Raw genomic sequence first — 24,399 nt, 5'->3', positions numbered from 1 at the left:
CATTAGCCTCTGTATGTGTATTGGGCCTCATGGTGGTGCTGTTGAGCTATAAGAGCCTTTTGAGTCCTTTTTTATGTTTATTGCAAATGTTATGTTATGTGAAATTTTGGACTAATTCTCATATGTAAGGTCATAAGGAATACAGGTTATTTTATTTGTGTTGTAAGAGCTTATTTTATTTATTTATCTGTCCATCAGCTCTTACGGTGTAAAGGAAGAAAGGAGAAGTACGGAAAAATTTGTGTTCAAAAATAAGGATGATGGCCGAACATAAATGAAGGCTTCTAACGCATCTGTCTGCTTCACCATCATTCCGGCCGGGGTTCGCTAAAGTCTTGGAGGTGTGCAGAAGGAGGCAGTTCTTGTCGCTCCATACACTGAAGGCCATCGTCAGATCCCTGTACTCCTCTTCCCGCCTGTTCCTGATACACGCCACAATAGCTGTGTCATCTGAGTATTTCTGGATGTGGTAGGACTCTGTCTGCTGTATACAGGGTGAATAGGAACAGAGCCAGAACAGTACTCATCACTGTCTCATCACTTTCCCTGAGACACAGTTACCCAGCCTGAAGTACTCTGTGGTCATCTTTTCAGGTAATCCACAATCCAGGACGTGAAGCAGGGATCCACCTCCATCCCCTCCAGCATGTCTTTAAGAATGGGGGGTTGGATGGTGTTAATTGCACTTGAAATATCAGAGAACATAATCCTCATATAACTACCTGGCTCATCCAAGTAAGAATGGGCCTGGTGGAGCATGTAAAGGACGGCATCATCCAATATGTTCTTTGTAGGCGAAGTATAGGGGGTCCAGTGCATGTTCATCATTATCATTATTATTATTATTATGACATAAAATAAATAAAACTTTTTTCACACTGACAATACCTAAGCGAGCCATTAAACTTACAATAACAGATTTTTTTGTCAGACCACTTGGTTTGAGCTCAATCAAGTTGTGAACACAGATGTAGCTCTGCGTTTGCTCAGCTCCTGAGGGAAACATCTTCAGCTGCTAAATTCTCCACTATGTTCACCAGCTGCTCTCTGACTGTGTCTGTTGTCTGCTGACTGCTGCTGAGCGGGTATTGGACAGTGGCTTTTTACAGCTTTTTCACTTAAACAGGTGCTACCTGCTGTGGCCAAAATTACAAATCAAAACAGCAAAAGTTGGGTCCGGACAAATAAAAACTGAGATGAAACTCCCATTGTTTCAGAAATGAATTGTACCTAGTCTCATGGTGTTATGACACATTTTGTTGTTTATCTTTCTATGATTGCAATGAGATGACTGACTGTATGGTAATGGTGGACCTGGAAACAGGACATTGTGAACCTAGCTTAGCTAGCTGGAAGCAGGGGAAAAAGCTAGCCTGATCATATACCAATCATAAGCTCTAAACATCACTAATTAACAAGTTGTGTCACATCTGTTCAACCTCGACACAAACGGAAAATTAAGACTGAGAGCCACACGTCTGGTCAATACCAAACTGTCTGTTTGCTAATTTGAATGCGCCCATTTGATTACTTAAACTACAGTTAAAAGGTCCAACTTCAGCAAAAGACAGTACAACCTTCGTTAGTCCATTCTTTGATATTTTTATATTCTGTATGTCTGACTTCATTTCTGATGACAGAAAAAATCCTCCTGTGCATGGATGATATGAGTTTTACAAAAAATCTTGGCAGAAATGTTCTGCGTTTTTACAGATGATTCTGTTCAGCTGCTCTTTGATGGAGGGGTTCTGTTGTTCCACATATGCCTTAAAATACTCTTCAGGTTGTTCCAGTGGATCTGGACAGATGTGTCCAGGTGATAGTTTTCCACCTAATTCATTTTGATTTCATTAGGCCTCTTTTCATGTTCTTTGGTTTCACCTTGCACCTTAGCTGTGTGTTTCAAAGGTTGTGACAGTCACTCTGCTTTCTGACACTGGTAGTTTGACTCTTCCTGTTCGTCCTAACCACTGCAGCGGATGTGTTTCAGCTCAGGTTCAGCAGCCTGCTGATGCTCCTGTTCCCTCTGAACCTTTTTGATGTCTCACAGACTTTGTCGCATTGAGATGGTACTACGGGCAGCTAATTTTAAATGTAGTTCATCTAAATTATTTGTTTTTACTTATGCATAATATACATAATATTTAACGGCCAAAGACAGATACAGGACCAAAATGTAAGACTTGAGACACTCAGTAAATTCAACAGTCTTTACTTAGTAAACAAGTTCGGTACACAGGCAACAGATCCAAATCGACAGACCAAAGAAACAGAAACTGGTCAAACCCTGGCTCACTAGGAAAAACTCACATGTAGGGAAAATAGCTGGACCGGTGACACGAAGTGAACAAGACAAACAGGGAACAATGAGAACTAAGGCCCAATCCCAATGTCCACCCTCACTGACTCACAGACTTGGAGGCGCCTTCCCAGTAAGTTTGTGACGGCTTAGGACTGTCCCACTGACAAACCATCACATTATTATCATTATTATTATTTTGACATATTCTTCCCTTGGACGGAGCCAGGCTATATTCCCTGTCCCTCCAATCTTTACACTAAACTAGGGTAACCAAGTACTGCAGGTTTGAGCACTTTATCTCAGTGGGGTTATGTGACTCTCACAGAAACACCAAATAACCTGCTTCAGATAAATTACACTCAGTGACTGCAGGAAGCGTCTCTGCTGTGAAGCAGCAGCAGACATGGCAGCAGTGCAGTAATTGAAAATTTCATGAAGTGTGGATTTGACTCTGTAGTGTCATGAAGACTGAAGAAGACAGCAGCTGAGAGAGAGAGAGAGAGAGAGAGACAAGATTGGGCAGCAGATGCAGTGACTGGGTGGTAGCTGTGTAAGTCATCCAACCCCCACACTCTCCGCCTTCCCCCATTACCACCACCAACCTCTTCATCTCCCAAGACACAGTGCCCCTGTGACTGACACTGTGTTTGGAGTTGCTCTCTCTTTTTCTCTTATGAGAATAGCTTAACAGGTCAATCTTTGATAACGCCATCACACACTATCACAAACCTTCATTATGATTTCTGCTGAAGAATTGACATTATCTTCTCAGAGAGAAACCTGGAGCCTCTCTGTGCTCCCAGAGCCCTGTAATCACACCTGCACAGAAACAAGGCCATATATATAGGTTGATCTTAATTTTGATCCAAATTATATGTGAGCACATGCGTGTAACTGTTGTTTACCAGTGCACAGAAGCAACGGCTGAAAGAAAAATAGAAGGGAACGGGTGAAAGGCAGTGATCTGACTCACGCAGCATCAGCAATGATATTTGTGGGTGTATGAGTGAGAGACATCCTATAGAACAGATAGACAGTATATAATATAACACATCAGTCATCTATGGTGAAGACAGGGAGGTACAGTCATCTGGGGCTGTGTTCAAAGGATCTGTTTAATGTACAAATAGGCTGTGTGTACATATAGTGGAGAAAATATAAGAGGCTGGCTTTTTGCAGTTATTGACACTTTAACGCCTAGGACACACTGATGGCTACCTCCCTGAACTGCTGCGGCTCAGAAACCAAAGACACTAGTCATCGAGGGGTGTAGATGGCCACGTAACCACCATTTGTTATGTCCACACGGCAAAGGGTATCAATGAGAGGTTGTGAGGAGGTCCGCCGCTAACGTAAGGGTTCTGTGAATAAGGACCCGCAAAGCAGAACACAAGCCAGGGGTTTAAGGTGATTCCTCAACGGACGATGCAGTTTGGGAATGGAGTCAGCTGACTGGATTCCAATGGACAGGTGAGATGAGGACTGGACAGGTAGACAAAAAGAGAGCTGGACGTGGCACACCAAGTAGAAGCAGGATACTGAACCTGGGGCACAGGAAAAAATCTGTTATCAAAACAATCCAACAATCTGGCAATGAATGTTGAGTTGACCAGTCTGTTTAGACTGCAGCAGCATGTCAGTTGATAGCAAGATGAATATCAGGTGTGGAAGGAGACTGGTGGGAATAGGAAGCTCAGAAGCCATGCCCAGCTACACTGACACATAAACCCAATCCCAATGTCCACTCTCACAGACTCTCCCAGTAAGTCCGTGAGGACATTTTGAGCCCTTTATGCACACTTTCCTTAAGTCCACATTTCTGCAGACTTTACCTGAGGGAATCATCTAAAGTAGCGTTGTGACATTAAACACAGGGTTGCCATGGTTGTCAGGCTACGCCCAAAGCGTGAAAAACAGCAAACAGACCATAAAATGCAAGAAATAATAAGAAAGAAGAACGGTTAACAAACAAGCATGAAATCAACAAACCCTAATCTTAGCATTAAAAAAAAACAGACAGTGTGTGACAGTATAAACACAGAGCTCACTGTGATTCAGAGCAGAACTGTGTAGTTATTTGTCCTATGATGACATGATGATGAATTCCAAATCTCAGGGTATACATTGAATTCACCATGATGACATGATGATGAATTCCAAACAGGGAGCAAACAGACACACATACACACCCAGCACATGGACTGGGGACAAACAAACACAAGAGGGAAGGGAACAGAGCAGAGAAACACCAGGAAAACAGGGCCAACAACCTAATCCTAACAGCTAAACCCTAGTCTACAGTTCATCTTTAAAAGAATAATGGGGCTTTCAGATAAAACACGGCAACGTGACGAACACCCATGCGGCCAAGCATCAGCCAGGCATGGAAAGTAAACGGAAAGAACACATGGAAGGAGGTAAGTTTCAACAGCAACGGAGCTCCTTTCCCAAACTGCCCTGAGGGCACAATTAATCCAAATATCATAGAAATCGCAATGTGGCAAGTGCAAAATCCAAATTACAGGAGCTGCAACCCAACAAAAATTTAAAATTTTATTTAAAACATTTTTTCAATGAATGTGAAATGCAAAAATGACCCATCCAACCAAAATCATGACTCAAATAAAAATAAAAAGAATAATTGATAAACAAACAAACACACAAACTAACAAAAAAACAAAACAAAGCAACAGCAACAACATCAGAAAATAATCATAGTAGCTACTTTTTTTCGCATTATTTCATAGGATATAATCAAACTGAAACATACTGCAAGGATACATTATATAACAACTGGATACCATAGATATACGCCCATATATATACACGTTTCTCTCTACCTATTTAAACATGCACATAAAGCATGTGTATGTATACCCAAACATGAATACATATTTACCCACCCATTCATGTGATTTTTATTTATTTGTGATTCTTTTCTTTTCTCTTCTTTACAATTAAATTTAAGAGAAGAAAAAAACAAACAAACAAACAAAAAAAAAAACAGACATCAAAGCTGTAAATATCTTATTATTTCAGCTGTCATCACATCTAGGGTCAATTATATATCTCAACCATTTTTCCCATCTTTCTTCAAAGATATGAACTTGATTTATAATCCTCATTCCATGTATCTTGTTTACAAGATCCTTCCATTTGACGTTAGTTACGTTATCATCTTTTAACCAACTATTCATCATTTGTTTAATCATTGCTACCCTTATTATTAGGAATAAGTGCGAATAATTCTTGTTGATCTCTTCTGGTATTTTCTCAAGTAATATGACCGGTGGGTTTTTGCCTAGAGAAATACCAAAAATATTTAACATTTCTTTTATGGAATTTTCCCAGGAGCCCTTTATCGCTTTACATGACCAAAATATGTGACTGTGGTTTGCCATCCACTCACCACATTCTCTCCAACATTTTGGAGAAGAATTTTCTTTATATTTACTTTGAATTTGTTGTGTCTTATCAAATTAATTCCTTCCATGAATATTCTTCCAATAGTTTGAGTTAGTTGTATCATATACATTTTTGCACATTTGCTCCCGATCGGCTAAAGATATATCGCATGAGTATATACTGCAAGTTCATTTGTTCATTTCACAGTTTTTTTTCTTACTTTTACATAAATTTGTTTATCTTGATGGGTAACTTGTATTAAATTAACCATCTTAGTAAAGAGTTTCATTTCAACCCCATAGTCACACATTTTGAGCATGCATTTTATCAATGGATTTACATCTTGAATAGATCTCTTTTTTAAAACATCTAAACATCTAAATCTAAATAAATTGGAATTAGGTAGACCATATTGCAATGACAGCTGTTCAAAAGATTTCATTTCTTTCTCCTCAAACATCTGTCCAAATTTACACAAACCTTTAGGAGCCCACATTCTAAAAGTCACATCAGTCTTGTTAGGAGATGAGTGTGGATCAGTTGCAATTCCTTTTAAGAAAATTAAATCTTCATTTAGTTTTTGATTCTGACAGATTTCCCTCCAAACCTCCAAGTGACTACTCATCTATTGTCTAGATTCTCCACATATGATTTTTTGTATCTGGAGAAAGGTAGAACCGTTAGTGGTATATCTCCACAATTTAATTCCACCTCTCTCCTTCTTGTATGAGCTTTCTAGCCACCACACTTGATATTTCCTACTCGTGCTGCTTGATTGTAAGGTCGCAGATTTGGCAAATTTAGACCACCCATTTCTTTTGGCAGTTTAAGGTATTTTGTTTTTTTTCTTTGTTTCTTGCTATTCCATATGAATTTCATTGTAATCAAATCCCATTGTTTGAACATGGTGGATAATTGTATCCACCATGTTCAAACAATACATGGGTATTGTTTTGAAAAGGAATGGATGGACCACCTATTTAAATCTTTTTTGAATACAAGTTGTCCAAATTCTTTGTTAATTTAATTCCAAGATATTTAATCCTTTCCACATCCCAGTGGAATGCATATCTGTTTTTCATTTCATCATTGATTGTACAACTCACATGATTTTGGGCAGCGTCATAGAGACCCTGGTAGTGTTGCAAATTGATTTGCTACCTCATTTCGGCCCCTTATTATCATATTTGTGTTTTTTTTCCTTTAGCTGCACAACTGTTTCCTTCTTTTGCTGTATTTTGAGTTTATATGCCAACACCATAGCTGCTTTTGGACCTCCATCATATGTTCTTTGTCATAAGTTGGAAAGTGATTTTTCCTCTTCCATATTTAAGAAATCATTCAATGCTGCTTGTGCATCTTTAAGATTCGTCAATACAGAGGTTTTCCCAGTGGATTTATGAATGTTTTCTAATTCCTCAATTTTCCTTTCAAGTGACTTTCTTGCGTTTTCTTTTTGTTTTTTCCTAAAAGAAGCATATGCTATTATTTCCCCCCTTTAAACCACTTTTGCCCCTTCCCATAATATTACTGGATTTATTTCTTCTGTGTCATTATAAATTATGTATTCTTGTAATGCATTTTTTACTTTTGATTAATTTTAGAGATTTATTAAATCTCCAAATTGCACCCTTCTTTTCCTTACCACTCTTTAATGTTATTTGTAAAAGTGCATGATCTGATAAATGGATTTGGCCAATTTTTATACTTTTAACGAGAGATAAGTCTTTTGAAAGTACAACAAAATAATCAAGTCTTGAATAGTTACCTGGGTAATAGTATGTGTAATCCTTTTGTGTTGGATTTAAAGTGCTTTGTGTTACTTTTTTTTTTGGGGGGGGGGCTTTTTATGCCTTTATTTGATAGGACAGTAGAGAGACAGGAAATGGGGAGGCAGAGAGAGGGGGAATGACATGCAGCAGAGGCCGTCCGATGCGGGACTCGAACCAGGGCCAACTGCAGTGAGGACTGTAGCCTCTACACATGGGGAGCCTGCTTGGACCACTACGCCACAGGACGCCCCACTCTGTGCTGCTTTGAGAATCAATTTTTCATTCATTAATAAATTAAAATCTCCCCCTAACACAATAACCCCTTTACTTTGTACTGTAACTAAATTGATAATTTTCTCGATTGTGCTTGGACCTTCCTCAGGCCGGTTGTAAATATTTAATAGTGTAATATCATCTCCATCTGTCTTCCCTTCAACAAGAACATGTCTACCCTCTTTATCACAGACTACATCCTCGACCTCATAAGGGATATGGTTCCGTATCAGAGTTATAACACCTCTTATTGATGAGTGGTGAGATGAATAAAATACCTGGGCATCAAATAGTTTTGCCAATTTCTCATGCTCCATTTTAGACATATTAGTTTCTTGCATAAATACAATATCACCTCCTTCATGTTGCATTTGTGACAACACTCCTCTTAATTGGCTTGTTTAAACCATTAACATTATATGAAATTACGTTAATGTTCATACACTACCACATAATACCTGTACTATGTACTGCTCCCTGTATCTGTGATTCACCCATTTTTTTCAATAATGTACCCTGTAGAACCTCTAAAGCTAAATATATCAATTTGAGTACCCTTTTTGTAAAACAATAGTTACATACATCCTCATATTTCCTGAGTAGATAAGAATAATACACATGATTAAGAAAGAAAAAAAGGAAAACAGAACAAGACTTCCAATTGTGCTACCAAATTCCTAGGGTAGCTGTTCAAAGTCTTCCATGCTTGTGCCCTTGCATGGATGCTTGGGTCTTCAGTTACGACCCAGGGCTGCAAGAGCAGTATTTGCATCTAATTAAGTGTATCAAGTGTTTTTAATATTTGTGGGGGGAGTGACAGTAGCATCAAAATCACCATCAAACAAAACAAGTATTATATCCAAACAATAAGATATGGCGTTACAGTACAAAATTAGCTAAGTTGATCAATCTGAACTAGCCATATGAGATGGGGGTTATCGAGCTCCAATATCCCAGGGTCTGGCCAAATTTTACAGCAGAAGATGCCAATGATGACTCTAAAACACAGCAGACATTGACTGTTACTCTATCTGTTGGTTTTTATGATTCTATACCTAGAATAGTTAACTCTTGTATTATGTTCACTTTTTGGACCGTTTAGTATTGTTCGGGTCAAACTGACCCCGGACATTATTGGGGTTTTAACAGCACCACAGGATTTCGGTTGTTTGGAAACACTGCAGTCATTTACACTCAGCAGTGTGGTGAAAGACTATCATTTTCACACCTATGTTTTTCTCAAATTTGGCGACATCAGAGAGAGATACTTTGTGCATGTGATCAAATCCTGTGCAGTTATTTAGCATATTCGAATTTTTCAGAGTGGGGCATGACAGCATCAGCAAAATGCACTAGGCAGTGAGAGAAACACAGATTGTTGTCACCACTATTAGGGTTGTACAGACATTGCTTTGTAAGACTTGTGAAATTTCTTCCATAAACAAGTCCGCATTATATTCATTGTCCGAATTTAAAATAGCCTGTACGTCGCTGGCCAGGGATGGACCTCTCAATACTACATTTAAAACACTACCAGGTGGTGAACCCTCTAACGCCCGTTCAGTAACACCAGACAGCCTTTCTCTGACTCAGGTAGGTCCTCCAGGTTAGTGTCTCTAAAATCAAGGCATGTCCATGACCTGTATTTGACCTCTTTCACATCCTGCAGATTCCCCATCCCCACACTGCACTTAACATCTTTTAACCACGTCCTGGCCACCCTCTAGTGCTCCCCCTATTTGCATGTGACCCCCACCAGACTCAGAAACGTGAACTGTAGCAATAGCTTGGTCAGGATCTAGCATCTGGACCCAATCAGTCACACCTAGGTCAGAATCTAGGATACAATCATACAGCCTGTGATCCTTAACACCTAGGTAGGGGTCTATCATAAAATCATATAGCATGTGACCATCAGACACAGCAGCAGCAACACTTTCACACATTGCACAAACAAGTGACATTTGAGATTCATTAGTAGCAGCAGCAGCAGCAACAGGTGCAAGCTTTTGATCTAATAGTATGTTTAGTCTTCTCTGTTGTGAATCAAGCCACCGACAAATGGATGCATGGTCAAATGACATGTCAGACCCTGGTTGATAAAAATGCTTCAATGCATAATGGTTAATTTTAGCATGCCAACCTTGGGTAGTACCAGGGAAATTGGTATTACTATCGCTACCCCAGCAGGACACATCACTGTGTTTGAAAATTTTTTTAGGAGGGGGCATGTTTTCAGCCTATAAATTACCTCTATGACACAACAACAACAACTGAGAACACCAGACCTACTGAATCTGATTTGAAAGCCTGCGCATAAGACTTATTTTTACCAATTTTGTGACTCTTTATTGTTTTTTTTCTGTGTAAATCTGTTGTTTTTCACTTTGGGCCTGGATTGTGTTGAATAAATAGATCTCCAATTGTTTATTATCTACGTAGTCACGCAAAGAGTCCTACAATTGGCTGAAACGGTTGATGGTCGATCAAAGTGTTCTCCAATTGCCTGAATTGACCGTTCATATTGGCACCCTCTATATTATTTAGCTCTAGGCCATAAAGAGTGCTTAAATCAGGCGACTCTTCTGAGCTTTTGAACTCTAGCTGATCATATACAGTGTCTGGTAAAGTATCCCCCTGTGTAAGACACGGTGGGCACCTGTATCCCTCCTTGCTTGAGCAGCTTTCTCACACCTTTTCTGGTTTTCCAAACAGCGGGCTCTAATCCCTTTCAGAAAAAGCCGTCATCTTCTTATTCTTGTAGGCTTGCTTGGTTGAAAATCTACTTCTAAAAAAACTGACTCACAAACAGTTTAAGTATAATGATAAAGCAACATACGGTATTTCACTTTATCGGGGATAGATAGATAGATAACTGCCCGTGCTTAAGAAGTTGCAAAAAAAAAAAAGCATTAGGCTATAGGTTAACTTAGGTCTTCACATGGGTAAACACTTCCTCAGAAAAATATAGAAAAAAACAACAAAATATTAAACACATATGGGCGGGGTTATGGGAGGAGTCACAGCACACGCACGAGAAAAAAACACATCTACATGCATTTCACAAGCGCACAAAGGTGCCATACTATTACTACTCACACGTCTCATGCAGGCTCATCCTCCAATCAGAAACATGCTAGTGACACTCATACTGCACATGCTCAGTTAGACCCTCCCGCTATCAACATATACAGCTGCATTTATTGAAAAAACTTGTTTTGGAGGATTAAAAGTATTTTTCTCATGAGCTGTGTTTGCGTCAAACTGTCCTGAGCTTTTGTTTGAATTAATCAAAACTTATTTAGTTTGAGTCATTGTTTTGTTGACTTCCAAGTGACATGGTTACCATTTGTCACTGTGTTTAACACGAGTGGAGAAAGATGCAAAAAGTTGTTGGAACTCTCCCCAAGCTGAGCAGCCAAATCAAAACAGACCACACAACAGTTTGTTTCAACAATTATTTTGTCAGCCTCTCATGGTCTTATAATATAGTTAACTGTTATGTTAATCATAAGCAATAAAATAAATAAATTGTGCCTATTTTGATTGAAGGTGGGTTCTATATTCTACTTTAAAAAATAAAAAAATAAGACAAAAAATAAATAACAAACAAAACAAAATAAATGTTTTTTGAAAAATACTATTACATAAACAAATGATATTATAATATTATTGTATAAATAAATAATATGATATTGTAAAATAATCCATATTTTCAGAATACTGTGCGTATTGAGACAAAAAAGCAAAAGGTTAATTACTGAAATTTAATGTATTTTTAATACTATAAAAAACATGAATTTCCCCTAGGGGATAAATAAAGTATCTATCTATCTATCTATCTATCTATCTATATCTATCTATCTATCTATCTATCTATCTATCTGTCCGTCCGTCCGTCCCCAGGATTGGGATCAGTTAATTCTTCCATTCAACAGTAACTGAGAGATATGAAAAAAGATTTGCAACCCTCCCCAGTCTCCCCTACCATACTTCTACAAATCATGACAACAAAAACAGACATGATGTTCACTGTGATGGATTATCTTCTGTAACTCTAAGTTGATTTTGCCAACCACATTCAATAAACTGAAACCACCAATAAAACAGTGTTGTGCTTTGTAAAGCTCTCACCACTAATGTATCAATGTTTGTAATTTGCAGTAAATGGGCTGCAAAGTTTTAATTAAGTAACTTAGGCTGAGCTAAAGCAGATTATTTTTGTTTGAATAGCCAATCTTTGTTTTACCTTATCTTTATGAGTGCGTCATGGCCGAGGTGATCCACATATAAACACAAACACGTTGCAGCAGTAGTTCACATCTCTCTGGGAGTAGCAAAGTTTCCAAAAATGGCCTGGGGGCAGTTAAACTTGCAAAACTGGTACCATAGCATGTTATGTGGCTGCTTAGTTAGTTTAGCATTCTTCATAAAGTGCAGCCTGAAGTGATGCTGCAGACAACAGGCAGGTCCAGCAACAACACTGCTGACAAGAGGCTCAAAACTAGAAACACAGAAGACAAGTGAGGCTGACCTGTGGCCTGCTCTGACCTCAGAGTCACTCCATTACACGCAACAATTACAGTTCTGCATGATCTTAAAACTGTAAAACTGAACTTATTTCATTCATCTTTAACTGTTAGCTCACAAGGCTAAAGCAGCTAAATACTGTACACAACAAAATGGCCCAAAACTTGGGCAGAACTCTTAATGTACTAAACTGTGAGGAATTTTCTATCAGGATTAATGTCTTTTTGTTCCCTAATTGCCTCCTAATTACCAGCTGCGGAACAAAACATGGTTTTCTCCTAATGTGCAGAATTTTTCTTCTACATTTAGATTGAGTGTGATAATATAATAGCGTTAGGGGCTAAAGGGGGCTGCTGATTATCTCACCAGATTCTGTAAAGCTGACCTGGAACCACCTGTTACTGATACTGTGATCAATATCAATATGTGATTAATAATGTTCTTTAAGATTGACTCCAGTGAATTTAATACTTTATTTTCACAAGGTTGGGGGATTCACCAGAGAACTTTAAAAACTGAACTAACACAGTCTTAGCATCTTAGTGTCTTCCAACAACAGGTGGGTGGTAGTATCTTTTAGTATCTTAGAGATGATGCAACTTGACAGTATCTTTTGTTAAAACTGCCCGGCAAACATCGTTCAAACTCCCCACCCCAACTTTTAACACCTTAGGCCCTTTGACAGACCTGAAATCATATGACCAGTGGGGTCCAATCACAAAGTCTCTCTCTGTTGCTACATCAATAAACATTGTTGAAATGACTAGACTCAGTGTTTGAATTGTCCTGCAGCTAACCTATGGTATAATCTTACAACTACACAAAGACATACAGCCTAGGTCTACATTGCCATGAGCATCACCACATAACAGGCGGGGTGGGAGATACCACAAAATTTCTTTTCAATCCGATACCAAGTAATACAGAGCCAGAATTACCAATACCGATACTGATACTGATACCAATATAGATACCAATACCGAAACTTATTTTATTATTAAAAGCAGCTGAAGTATTCTCATGTAGGGGAGCACAGTGTCATGATTAATGAAATAGATCCATCATCAATATGCTAAAACGTAATACATTTTAATTTAAACTAAATGATTTGCCAAAGGTTATCAATCAAGGATAGTAGAATTTATACTTGCTACCTGTGAGATCTGGATTTGATTCCCAACTGAAGCATGTGTGTCGCAAGTGAAGCAGAACAAAAAGCAGCACTATGTAAAAATGGATGACAACACTCGTATTTTGTACAGGCATCTCTGCATTCATTTTTTTACAGTAGTTTTTTGGCCTTTTTTGCTTTTTTTCAATGTGATAATTACAGAGAGAGAGAGACAGGAAAGCTGGATTTGAACCCAGGCCACTGCAGTAAGGACTGAACACAAATGCTATATGCTCTATAGGTGAACCACTGACGCACTCTATAAGTGCTTTTATGTGTCAGAATGGCGCTAGTGCACTATGTACTAGGTTCATGTTTGAATGCACAGCAAGTGGCAACCTCCAAGGCTGAAAAATGAAAAAAAGCCAACACGGAAGTACCAAAAACTGCAGTTCCTCTAATGACCACTTGAGATCAGCTCCAAAAGTGAGACAGTCTCCAGACAGTCTGCTACAAAAAACAGTTTTGGGCTCTAAAGCTAATTTCCTCCTTCATGACAACTATACGGGGGATGAATATTCATGTAACTCACCTGTTTACATTTTATTAAGGCTTAAAGTTAAGTCCAGTTACTTTGTTAAATTTACAGCAGAAATAAACATGTTTACTGCCTGGTACAAAAAAAGTATATTTTAGTTTTTAACAGTATATTATATTAATAAATTTAATGAGTTTCTTTTTAACTGCCGGCTTAAAGCTCTGTATAATTGTGGGTGTGACAACTTTGAGTGACATTGGTGAGCATATGCTTGCCACAAACCCACATGAACCAAAGTTCACACTTTTTAGCCACATCACATCACAATTACGCCAAAATTTCACACAAATGGTTAATATTTTGTATGACTCTGGATAAACAGGGATGCAACCTGAAACGTCTGATTGGCAGAGGGATACAACCACGAGGAGGGAATTCTAGTTTTTAAAGACAAATGGAAAAAATCTGCCCCTGTTTTTAATACAAATCAACTTCCAGGCCACCCTGGAACAAAGACACATATCCTATAAGTGCAACAACCTGCTACTATCCTGGTTCAACAAAGTAGCACGCAGTTTTAGATAATTCCTGAAACAAGGAAAAAGGTGAGCAGATCCCGCTGACAAGAAAATGTTCTTGCTTTAAAAAACAGTAAGTCTTGAAGGCTGAATCTGAGATTTTAGATACTGTAGAGATTGTGAAAAACAGCGGTAGACAATTTTTAGCTCTTCACACACCAAGCAAGAAGAGACAGAGCAAAACACAACAACCGTAACTCCACTCCCCCAGACTAAAGTAAAGCATCATGGTGGATGAAAATGTCCCCCACTGACTGCAGACTAGTGGAGATGTGAGACTGTGGGAAGCCATGAGTGGGGACAGGTGCAAAAACTCCAGCCTGTCTGTGAGTGTGGTCTGCTGATGGGGTGCAGACCAGACTCAAAGTACAGCATTCATACAGCGATGAAACTGCTCACAAACTGTTGGCCTGTGGGTGGTACGCGGTGGTGCGGTGGAGCTTTACCCCAAGGCTCTATGCAACTGTGTTCAAAAGTTCGGATGTAAACTGTAGGCCCCGGTCAGAGTAGAGGTCTGATGGGTCCTTACAAATGCCTGTGCCACCTCTGCAGATAATGTTGATGACAGTGGGACAGCATCTGTCCATCGAGTGGTCCTGTTCACGTGCCATAGCGAATGTCAGTGGCTTGTGGTCCACAAAAGCTGTGAACTGGCCTCCTTCCAGCAGGGAACAGAAGTGTTGAATGGCAAGGTAGAGGCCAAGGCTCTCCCTGTCAAAGGTGCTGTACTTCCGTTCACTGGGGTGTAACTGAGGGAGAAAGCAAGCGGCTGCCAGGTGCCATTCAACCACTGCTTGTGCACTGCACTGACAGCATAGTCCGAGGTCTGTGGTGATGGAGATTGGAGCTTTGGGTGCCAGCATGGTTGCAGTCGCCAGAACAGCCTCAGTGTTTACATACGCCTTGTCCTTCTCCTCGGACCAGTCCACCAGTGTTTGGGGGCCCTGTCCTTAAGGGCTTCATATAGGGGTTGCATGAGGTGAGCAGCTTGGGTAATAAAGCAGTGGTAAAAGTTTACCATGCCAAGGACCTCCTGCAGGGAAGGCGTGACCCCAAACTTTGCTTGGTCAAAACACCAATTGCCGTTGAGGAGTTGTTGCCGCAGCAGCAACCGTGGTGTCCCCAGGTGGAGGTGAAAGGTGTCCAGCAGACAGGAAAAACTGATCAGCCTCCACAAGAGCATGGAAGTCAGTGATGACTGTGTTAGCTAAAACTGCCTGCACCTGAGAAGGCAGCTGTCACCGAGGCCTTGCAGAGAGACTAGCCGGCTGGCCCACTCGGCGTCATAAAGTTCAAGCGTTTTCAACAGGTGAGCTTTGAGCGTCTCGTATTTATCCTGTATCCCCCTATCCCGTATTTATTTGAGAGGAAGCTCACCACCCTGGCTGCTGTTGAACCCCCTGGACACCACATAGTAGTATTTAGTATCATTCGTGGTAATCTCCCGAAAGGCGAACTGCGCTTCTATCTGGGCGAACCAGGCCAAGGCAGACAACTCCCAGACCTCAGGTAGCTTGAGGGAAACCACATTGGTTGCCATATCTGTGAAGATTCTCCGGAGGCGTCCAGCAGACAAATGTCGTGGTCACAAATGTAGAAATTGTGAAAAATAGCAGTAGACAATTTCTAGCTCTTAACTCACAAAATGTATGTGTCCTTTTATTACACACCAAGCAAGAAGAGACCAGGAAAAACACAACAATGGTAACTCTACTCCCCCACACTAAAGTAGTGAGTCCTTTAAATGGAACCACCTTCTCCCTCATGGTGACCATGTCACCCTATTCACTGAACCAACACCCAAGAGAACACAGAATGAAAAATACAGCGCAGCAGACAATCAATAATGGTGAATGATGTCCACAGAATCCACTACAATACAACCAAAAAGTAAGAGGGGAAAAAGGCATACAGTCTGGGCTACTGCCAGCCAGAACACTGATGCTGCTGCTGCCTGATTTTATCTATAGCTGGCCCCAAAAGCCTTACACATGTAAAACAATATGCTGTGTGTTCATACAGTGGAACCAGATGTAAGTTTTAAATGCTACTCAGCAGAGCAGGACTGTGAGCCCCTGACTCCACCACAGTTTCAGTCACACGTTATTATGATGTGTACAGTGTCTTTACAGTGTTTTTCTATCTGTATTAATATTAAAATCCATGTGGGAGATGAAGTTGTACAGTAATATATACTAAACCAGTGACTAGCTCACCAGAGTAAACACACTAACTATTCAGCATGTTCCAGTCTCTAACAATGAAGCTTCACAGTTGTCATATGCAGACGACAATCCACATCAGAGCTCAAAGGGCTGGACTGAAAATCTGTGTGTCTGATAAAAGAGGAAGCAGCCTGTGGAGCGGCAGCTGACCCATGAACATGGCTGCCACAGTGGGGTCTAAAGCTTTTTTAAGAGCTGTGGTCATTAGTGTGACTACATACAAGGTCATGCAGGGATTAGGCTGCATGCCAGTGATGCAGGAGAGGTGTTAGAGAAACGTTTGAATCTGAGACCACTGAAAAGCTAATAGCAAGACAAGCTACATGTGCTTATTTTATTTCTCTTTCTTTTTGAAGATATTTTCCAAATATATACAAAATGAGCTTGTCTGTTTTTTCTCACCAGAGTTACTTGAGAAGATTAATATCAATTCAGTTTAGTACAAACATACTGTTGGGGTGCATTTACCCTATCTCAGCACAAAAAGCAAAAACATAGAAAAACTGCTAGACAACAGTGAAAGGTAACGAATAGAATTACTCAGTACTGTAGTTAAACACATTTTGAAGTTACTTGTATTTGAGCTTTTCCATTTTGAAATTCTTCACTACATTACATGTGGATATATTATTATATATTATATTTTTTATTCTACTACATTCATGTAAAAAGTACTAGTTACTCATTATACTACTTATACAGCCTTTTAAAATGTTGTTTATACTTCTTTGAACTTTCACTTTAACATATTTCAGGAGGAAAGATTTCAGTTAGCTGCTGAAAATAGCCTCACTATGACCAGCTACAACATTAGCATGCTGTGACATGTTTAAGTCATAATACAATAATATAAAATACAATAGTCTTTTTGCTTATCTAGGCTAGGCTAATAAATAGTGGAGGTGAACTTGGTCCTGATTTTCTCATTGTCATTTGACTATTAAACTTAAATGACAGGTTCACGTTTTCTTTTTACGTGTCTACTTACATGCTCATAAGGTTGCTGTTATTTTCTCACCTTCCATTACTAACACACTAACACAATGTAAGAGATGAGGACAAAATTTTAATTAAAAACATGGACGAAAGTTAATACTAGAGTACTGAAAGTAAATTAAGACACACTGTATTATCCCTCTCCTGCAGCTCAGCAAATGAAACTCTCCAGAAACACTAAAAAGATCATGACACTGAAAAGACCCAGTTCATCTGTCTATCATTAGCTTCTGGTGAATGCATCTTTACACAGAAAACAATGACTATGGGTTTTGTCCCACGTCTCAATTAAATCACAATTTAATTGTGAGATAGTAAGAATAATTGAAAAAGACTTTTTCTAAGCATATATAGTATGCGAATAGTATACTGAAGAAATCTGAACCTCTTCGTTAATGGCAAACAAGCAGATTTCTGTTTCTTTAGAATTTTAAAGGAAAAAGAAAAGAAGACATTTTACAAAGTTTTGCCAGTTGCAGTGGTGAGATTGTTTTTATTCTCATAAACAAATCAATGTAGTGTATATATATATTTTTTCTATAAATATAAAGGTTCTCTTCATAGCAAATGCAAAGGAAATTACTTCAAAGCCATGACTATTGTCGAGCTATCAACACATTAAAAGGATTATTATTAACCGGAAGCACCGTGTGGAGGAGTGTCTAACAAGAACACAAGTCCTGATGTGTGTGTGTGTGTGTGTGTTGTGTGTGCATGTGTGTGTGTGTGTGTGCGTGCGTCTGTGTGCATGTGTGTGTGTGTGTGTGCGTGCGTGTGTGTGTGCATGTGTGTGCGTGTGTGCCGAGCTGAGCTGCAGTGACAGCAGCTGCTCCGGATCTCAACACAAGGTTTCCTTTCTCCTGCAGTGGAATACATGCAAGCTGTTCTTCAGTCCTTCAGCGGAGCTTAGCAGCTACATTCACCATGATCACATGACTCATTCTCCTCACACACACTCAACCTCAGGGTTAACAATACATACATAAAAACACCTTGTGTTACACACATTTGTGACGTATGCATGACATACACCCGTTGGACAGAACCAGATTTACAATGCCATGTTTCTCTCCGGACACCCTCTGAAGGAAATTCTTCCGATTCTGATGATGTTTATAAAATTGCTATAATTTCTAATATGTTATTCACACTTGCATCCTTTTTGCCATGAGGATTTTATAAGTAGATAACCTGAATAAAAAAACAAATGCAGGTGCATTTACTGTTTGACTTCAAGTCATATCTTGTGCACTGTCAGATAAAGTAAGCAGAGTGTGATCTTTCATTTTAATTTCAAAATTGATAACTTTGGCCTAAATGTTGTCAATATGTCATGTTACACAGTATGATTGTGTTTTCTGAACCTAAACCCATGCTTCACCCTGAAATCATTAGTTAAAAAAATCTAAATTGGTCCAATTCAAAGATCTGCGCAGCATGAGATGTAACAGTTTGACCAAATAGTTTGCATTGACAGTGATGCAGGTTCACTAATTAATCTAAAGATTATTTACTCATTTTGTATTTTTTCTTTTAAAAAAATGTCAGAAAATTGACAGAAATGCTCATTAACATTTTGCCAAAGCCAAAGGTCATGTACCGAAAAAGTTTATTTTAGTGAACCAACGATCAAATACCCAACCAATTCTCAAATCCTCACATCTGATAAACTGCAATTATTCTCAACTTCTGCTTGAGAAACTACTGAAATTACTAATCAATTAATTTCCTTTCAAATGACAAATCAATGGTTCATCAATAATATTTCAATTCTACTTTTATTGTGAACCTAATTGTGTTTACACTACCTATTCATTAAATTAAATGCATGAAAATAAATCAGGTTTTCTTGTTACTTTTATGTTACAAAACCCACTGTAAAGGCTCAAAGAGTGTCCAATGATATTACATAGCACTGTATACACTGTATGCACTGTATATGGTGTAGGTTTAAAATGTGCTCTCTCTCGCTCACACACACACACACACACACACACACACACACACACACACGTCTTCTGCTTGTACATTTTCCAGCTTTGTATGTAGTGAACTAGAAACTGGCTGCAGGGGTAGTTTGAGTTGTTAAAATACAAACCGACCAGGCTGATGCTGCTTTGAATCACTGTTGAGGAGCATACAAGTGTTTGCATGTTTTAGAATCACTTACATCACAGCTATGCATTTTTAACACTATAATTTTTTATATTTTGAAAATGTTTTTCTTCCCCTGGTTTCACAGTAAATTAATCTAAATGGATCTGCTTTCATTTTGGTCAAAGTTATTATTGTTGTGTTATACTGAAGGGTCTTTTCAATGTAACACAACAATAAAACAATTTAAACACAATAAAGCTCAGCTCATGATGGACATATTTTACTGAAAATATGTTTCTAGAAATCAATAAAATAAAATGTTCAGGAATAAAAACATGTAATAACACTGGTATGCTCCTAGGTGTGCTTTATTTGGAAAGGAATGTAATAACTGTAAGGGCCGGAGCTACAGGCCACGACCATCTGTCACAATGACTCACATTCACAACCTGTGCCCCGTCTCTTGTCCCAGACTGCTGACATTTCCCCTCCAGACCAGGGCGACTGCTGCTCCACTGTACAACAGACGCAAGCTGCAGCCAGTTAATCAAGGATAAGAGGCAGCCACGAGGAAGCACTTGGGTTTCACGGGACTGTGCTTAGAATAGAGCCGGCGCTCACAGGCAGTTCACTGATTCAAAGACGCAAAAAACCCAATGTGAAACGCTCCCACTGGTGTCCACAGTGAGTCAGGTCATGAGACCTCAGGCTCTTTGATGGTCAGCTGGCTATTTGTGATGGTTAAGTACAATCCCATTATGTCCAAAGTATGAAAAAGTATTGTTTTTTTTTTGTTTGTTTTTTTTTAAAAAGAATTTTAAAAATCTTTAAATACAAATATATACTTACAAAAATCTCACAAATGTATATGTACATTAAAAAACATACAGTGTCTCCTGTAGGTCAAAGACAAATCAAATGAACATAATAAAGAGGATTATCATTCAGTTTGTCACTAAGCAGTCTGTGTGAGGGTGGAGGCGAAACCACGTTACACTGTGGTCTCACCCTGTTTACTGTTGGCCAGTCTTGTGTAAAACCTCCTCCAGGAGTTGAGTGTCTTCCCAGACCAGATCCAAAATCCAGAGGTGATGCCCACAATGAGCGTCATGAGATACTTTATCATGAAGACCGTGAAGTCAGGGCTCATGTTAGGGTGGTTCTGAATGGGACATGGCACCGCGTATGTCTTACACGTCTGGCTGATCCACGTCCTCTCCCACTGCTCTCTGAAGGCCTGCTCGTAGAAGTAGCAGGCGATGACAATGGTGGCCGGCACAGTGTACAGCACGCTGAAGATCCCTATCCTCACCATTAGCTTCTCCAGCTTCTCCGTCTTGGTGCCGTCGTGCTTCATGATGGTCCGGATGCGAAACAGGGACACGAAGCCCGCCAAGAGGAAGGAGGTTCCGATGAACAGGTAGACGAACAGCGGCGCCAGAACGAAGCCCCGCAGGGCATCCACGCTGTTGATTCCTACGAAGCAGACCCCACTCAACACGTCTCCATCCACTTGCCCCACAGCCAGGATGGTAATAGTCTTGATGGCGGGCACGGCCCAGGCTGCCAGGTGGAAGTACTGAGAATTAGCCTCGATAGCCTCGTGGCCCCATTTCATTCCTGCTGCCAGGAACCAGGTGAGAGCCAGGATGACCCACCAGATGGAGCTGGCCATACTGAAGAAGTACAGCATCATGAAAAGGATGGTGCAGCCCTCCTTTTTAGTGCCCTGTACCACAGTCCTGATGTCATTATCAAACCTGTCATTGCAAACCACTTTGTCCTCCAGTAAAAATCCAGCAATGTAAGCGATGGACACCATAGAGTAGCAGCCAGACAGGAAGACGATGGGCCGCTCTGGGTAGCTGAAGCGCTTCATGTCCACCAGGTACGTCAGCACGGTGAACAAGGTGGACGCACAGCACAACACAGACCAGATCCCGATCCATATTCGCGCGAATTTGAGCTCCTCCTCGCTGAAGTACATCATCCCGTGGGATCTCTTAGGCTCGCACGGAGCGCCGCAGTTCTCCTGCCCGAGGAAGCGATAGTTCAAATAGGGAGGCACCCTGAGCGAGGCCGGGCACCTGAACTGACCGTTGATAGGATCAGAGGGAGTGCGCTCGGTGGGGTACGGACCAGGGGCCTCAGACTCGGTGCGGTCCGACATGTTCTGGCCGACGCACAGCTCTCCCGCGCCGTGCACCGGGAAAGACTCGCAGGCGAGGGTGTCGGGCCATTGGAAGCCGAACTTGTTCATGAGCGCCTCGCAGCCCTGCCGTGCGCGCTCGCACAGAGAGCGGCACGGGGGCAGCGCCTGTTCGAGCACCGTGCATACTGGCGCATACATGGAGCAGAGGAAGAACTTTAAATCCGGGGAGCACTGCACTTTCACCAGCGGGTAGAACTGGTGGACCTCCAGCCCCGCGTCCTCCTGGTTGGTGTGACCCAGTAAGTTCGGCATGATGGTCTCGTTGTAGGCGATATCCGTACACAGCGGAATGGAGATCGGTTGGCAGAATCCGTGCTCCGGGACAGACATTCCTCGGTCCCCGCCGCCGTACTGCCCGTTTACTCCGAAAATCCCCATGTTTATGAAGAGAATAAAAAACAACAAAGTCAACACGGTGCGGAGCGGCCTGCTGTAAAACATATTGAAGAATTGATCTGCCGCCGCACTTTCTATTTGTTTCTGAACTAACTTGCGTTATCTCACCAGGCAGCAGCTACTTCCCTGAATGCTCTTTGTTGGCGTTTCTTTACAAGGTAAAAAGCAGCTTCTTCTCTAGTCCCGTCCCCCGGCTTCTCACCGAGCCGAGCTCATATGAAAATGTGACCAAAAAATCCACAGCTTTTAATCACAAACTCGGATTCTCCGGCTAAAATCCACGAAATAAAGCATATTTCTCCAGCAAAAGAGTCTTCAGTGTGCCCGACACAGCGTCAATCTGCCTTTCAAACCTGTTCTGCTCTACCTAATTCCCATTCCCAGCGAAGTCAAGTACAGCGCGATTCAAAGTGGCTTCCGGTACAGACTTTCTAAATAAAAGTCCATGATACAATTGCACTGAATAGTTTTGAAATGGCTTTGAAAACTCAATAAAAAAGAATGTAATCCATGCTGTATTGTAGCATGTGGCATTTTTCTTAGCCGTGAATGTTGTTTGCATTGCTTTGCAGTATAACTTATCTGCTGCTATTTTTTACTTAATTGTAATATTTATATATTTATATATATTTATATTTATATCTAATTTGTACATATTTATATTATTATATGATTTATCTTTTTTAAGTACTAAAGACATACATTTTTATATTTTAATAATATTTTAGCAGTCTTCTTGGTCAGGTCTCCTTTGAGATCAATCTCAGACATATTGTAGCCTACCGTGAGACCCAGACATTTGGCCCTTTTGTATATACACTTTTGCCCATAAAGTTGGAATAATTTTGTTTTTAGACACAATCCTCTCTTTATTCCTATTTAAATGCATCAGTAATCACTTTTGACCAGGTGCAATGATTACATTATGTGGCCCAATTACCCAGGTGAAATGAAATAAATCACATTGTCACAATCATTTCATGGAAAGAGGTAAAAAATATTTAGTGTATTATACAAATCCAAAAAATAAAAACAGATCAATCAAACAAAAGGAAAATAAAACATTAAATTTTTACATTTCAGGCCAATAAATAAATTTGTTTTTAAAGTTTTGTTTGAATAAATTATTTGAAAAAAATAGTTTCCCATAGTGTCACCATTGTCATGATATGGGCCGTGTCTACTCGGTACATTCTACCTATAATCAAGAGCTGTGAAAACCTTAAAGGAAGAAAATAGAATTACACTGAGAAGTTGATTATTTTTTACTAAAAGTAGTACATTGCATATGGTATTGCATGCAGGGTATACTCAGCTAAACTACAACTGCATGCAATTACAACTTCCTTTTTTCATCTGATTCACTTTAACTGGCTTTACAGCTCTCTCTCTCTCTCTCTCTCTCTCTCTCTCTCTCTCTCTCTCAACCCCCCCTGTCATCTGTCTCCCAGTTGGACTTAACAGATGGGGGTTAGGGAGGTTCTGCATTTTTCCTAATGTTTGTCTGAATTGCAGAGGTTCATTTCAGCTTACCTCTGCTCTATTACTGGCACGATTGCTTGACAAACAGCGCTGCCAAACATGTTAAAGGACCCTACCAGTTTTCTGCAAGTTTCACCTTTTTTTCCATTTTCAGATATAAATGACATTGGTGTCCATTCATTTCTTTGGCTATAAAATTAGCAAACTCTGTTTGAGCTAGTATCAGGATAACAAAGATAATCAAATAACAGTCTAAAAATGTGAGAATTAGATAAATAGCAAGATCATACCAAGATAATAAGATATTTAACTAATAATCTCAAGATTAACAAATTGAATAAAATTATGGCTTCAATAACAGGCAAAGTCTTGGCAGTATTTGGAGCCTGGACAACTTTAGCAATTATAAACAATTATTAAATAGTTTGCTTTCTATTTAAAGCTGCTATATTCGGTATTTTAATATTAACAGTGGATGTTTC

At 39.9% G+C, this 24,399-nt stretch overlaps 2 protein-coding genes across 3 annotated transcripts in view; both read right to left on the bottom strand.

The window, feature by feature from the left end:
- Nucleotides 1-2,205: 2,205 nt before the first annotated feature.
- The window catches only part of cdk14 (cyclin dependent kinase 14), a 298,616-nt gene continuing 276,422 nt past the window's right edge, over nucleotides 2,206-24,399 (bottom strand). Inside the window, exons 15-16 of one of the 2 annotated variants that reach the window (XR_008828208.1) lie at nucleotides 3,122-3,846; nucleotides 2,207-2,999 (exon numbers count right to left, since the gene is read on the bottom strand). The gene's annotated coding sequence lies outside the window, so the exon portion shown is untranslated. Of the gene's footprint in view, nucleotides 3,847-24,399 lie in introns of both variants that reach the window. The other variant, XM_056380004.1, reaches the window with a different exon arrangement.
- On the bottom strand, nucleotides 19,680-22,911 carry fzd1 (frizzled class receptor 1). The gene has a single exon (XM_056380002.1). It carries the CDS (start codon nucleotides 22,478-22,480, stop codon nucleotides 20,819-20,821), a length of 1,662 nt encoding a protein of 553 aa, XP_056235977.1. The 5' UTR covers nucleotides 22,481-22,911; the 3' UTR covers nucleotides 19,680-20,818.

This window comes from Seriola aureovittata, chromosome 7, assembly GCF_021018895.1.
Source record: "Seriola aureovittata isolate HTS-2021-v1 ecotype China chromosome 7, ASM2101889v1, whole genome shotgun sequence".
NCBI lineage: Eukaryota > Metazoa > Chordata > Actinopteri > Carangiformes > Carangidae > Seriola > Seriola aureovittata.
Note: the sequence above shows the minus strand (reverse complement) of the source record. Positions and strands in the feature narration are given on the sequence as shown.

What these genes read in the sequence shown, in the direction of transcription:
- fzd1 (XM_056380002.1), bottom strand. Translation starts at nt 22,480, where the DNA reads ATGTTTTACAGCAGGCCGCTCCGCACCGTGTTGACTTTGTTGTTTTTT.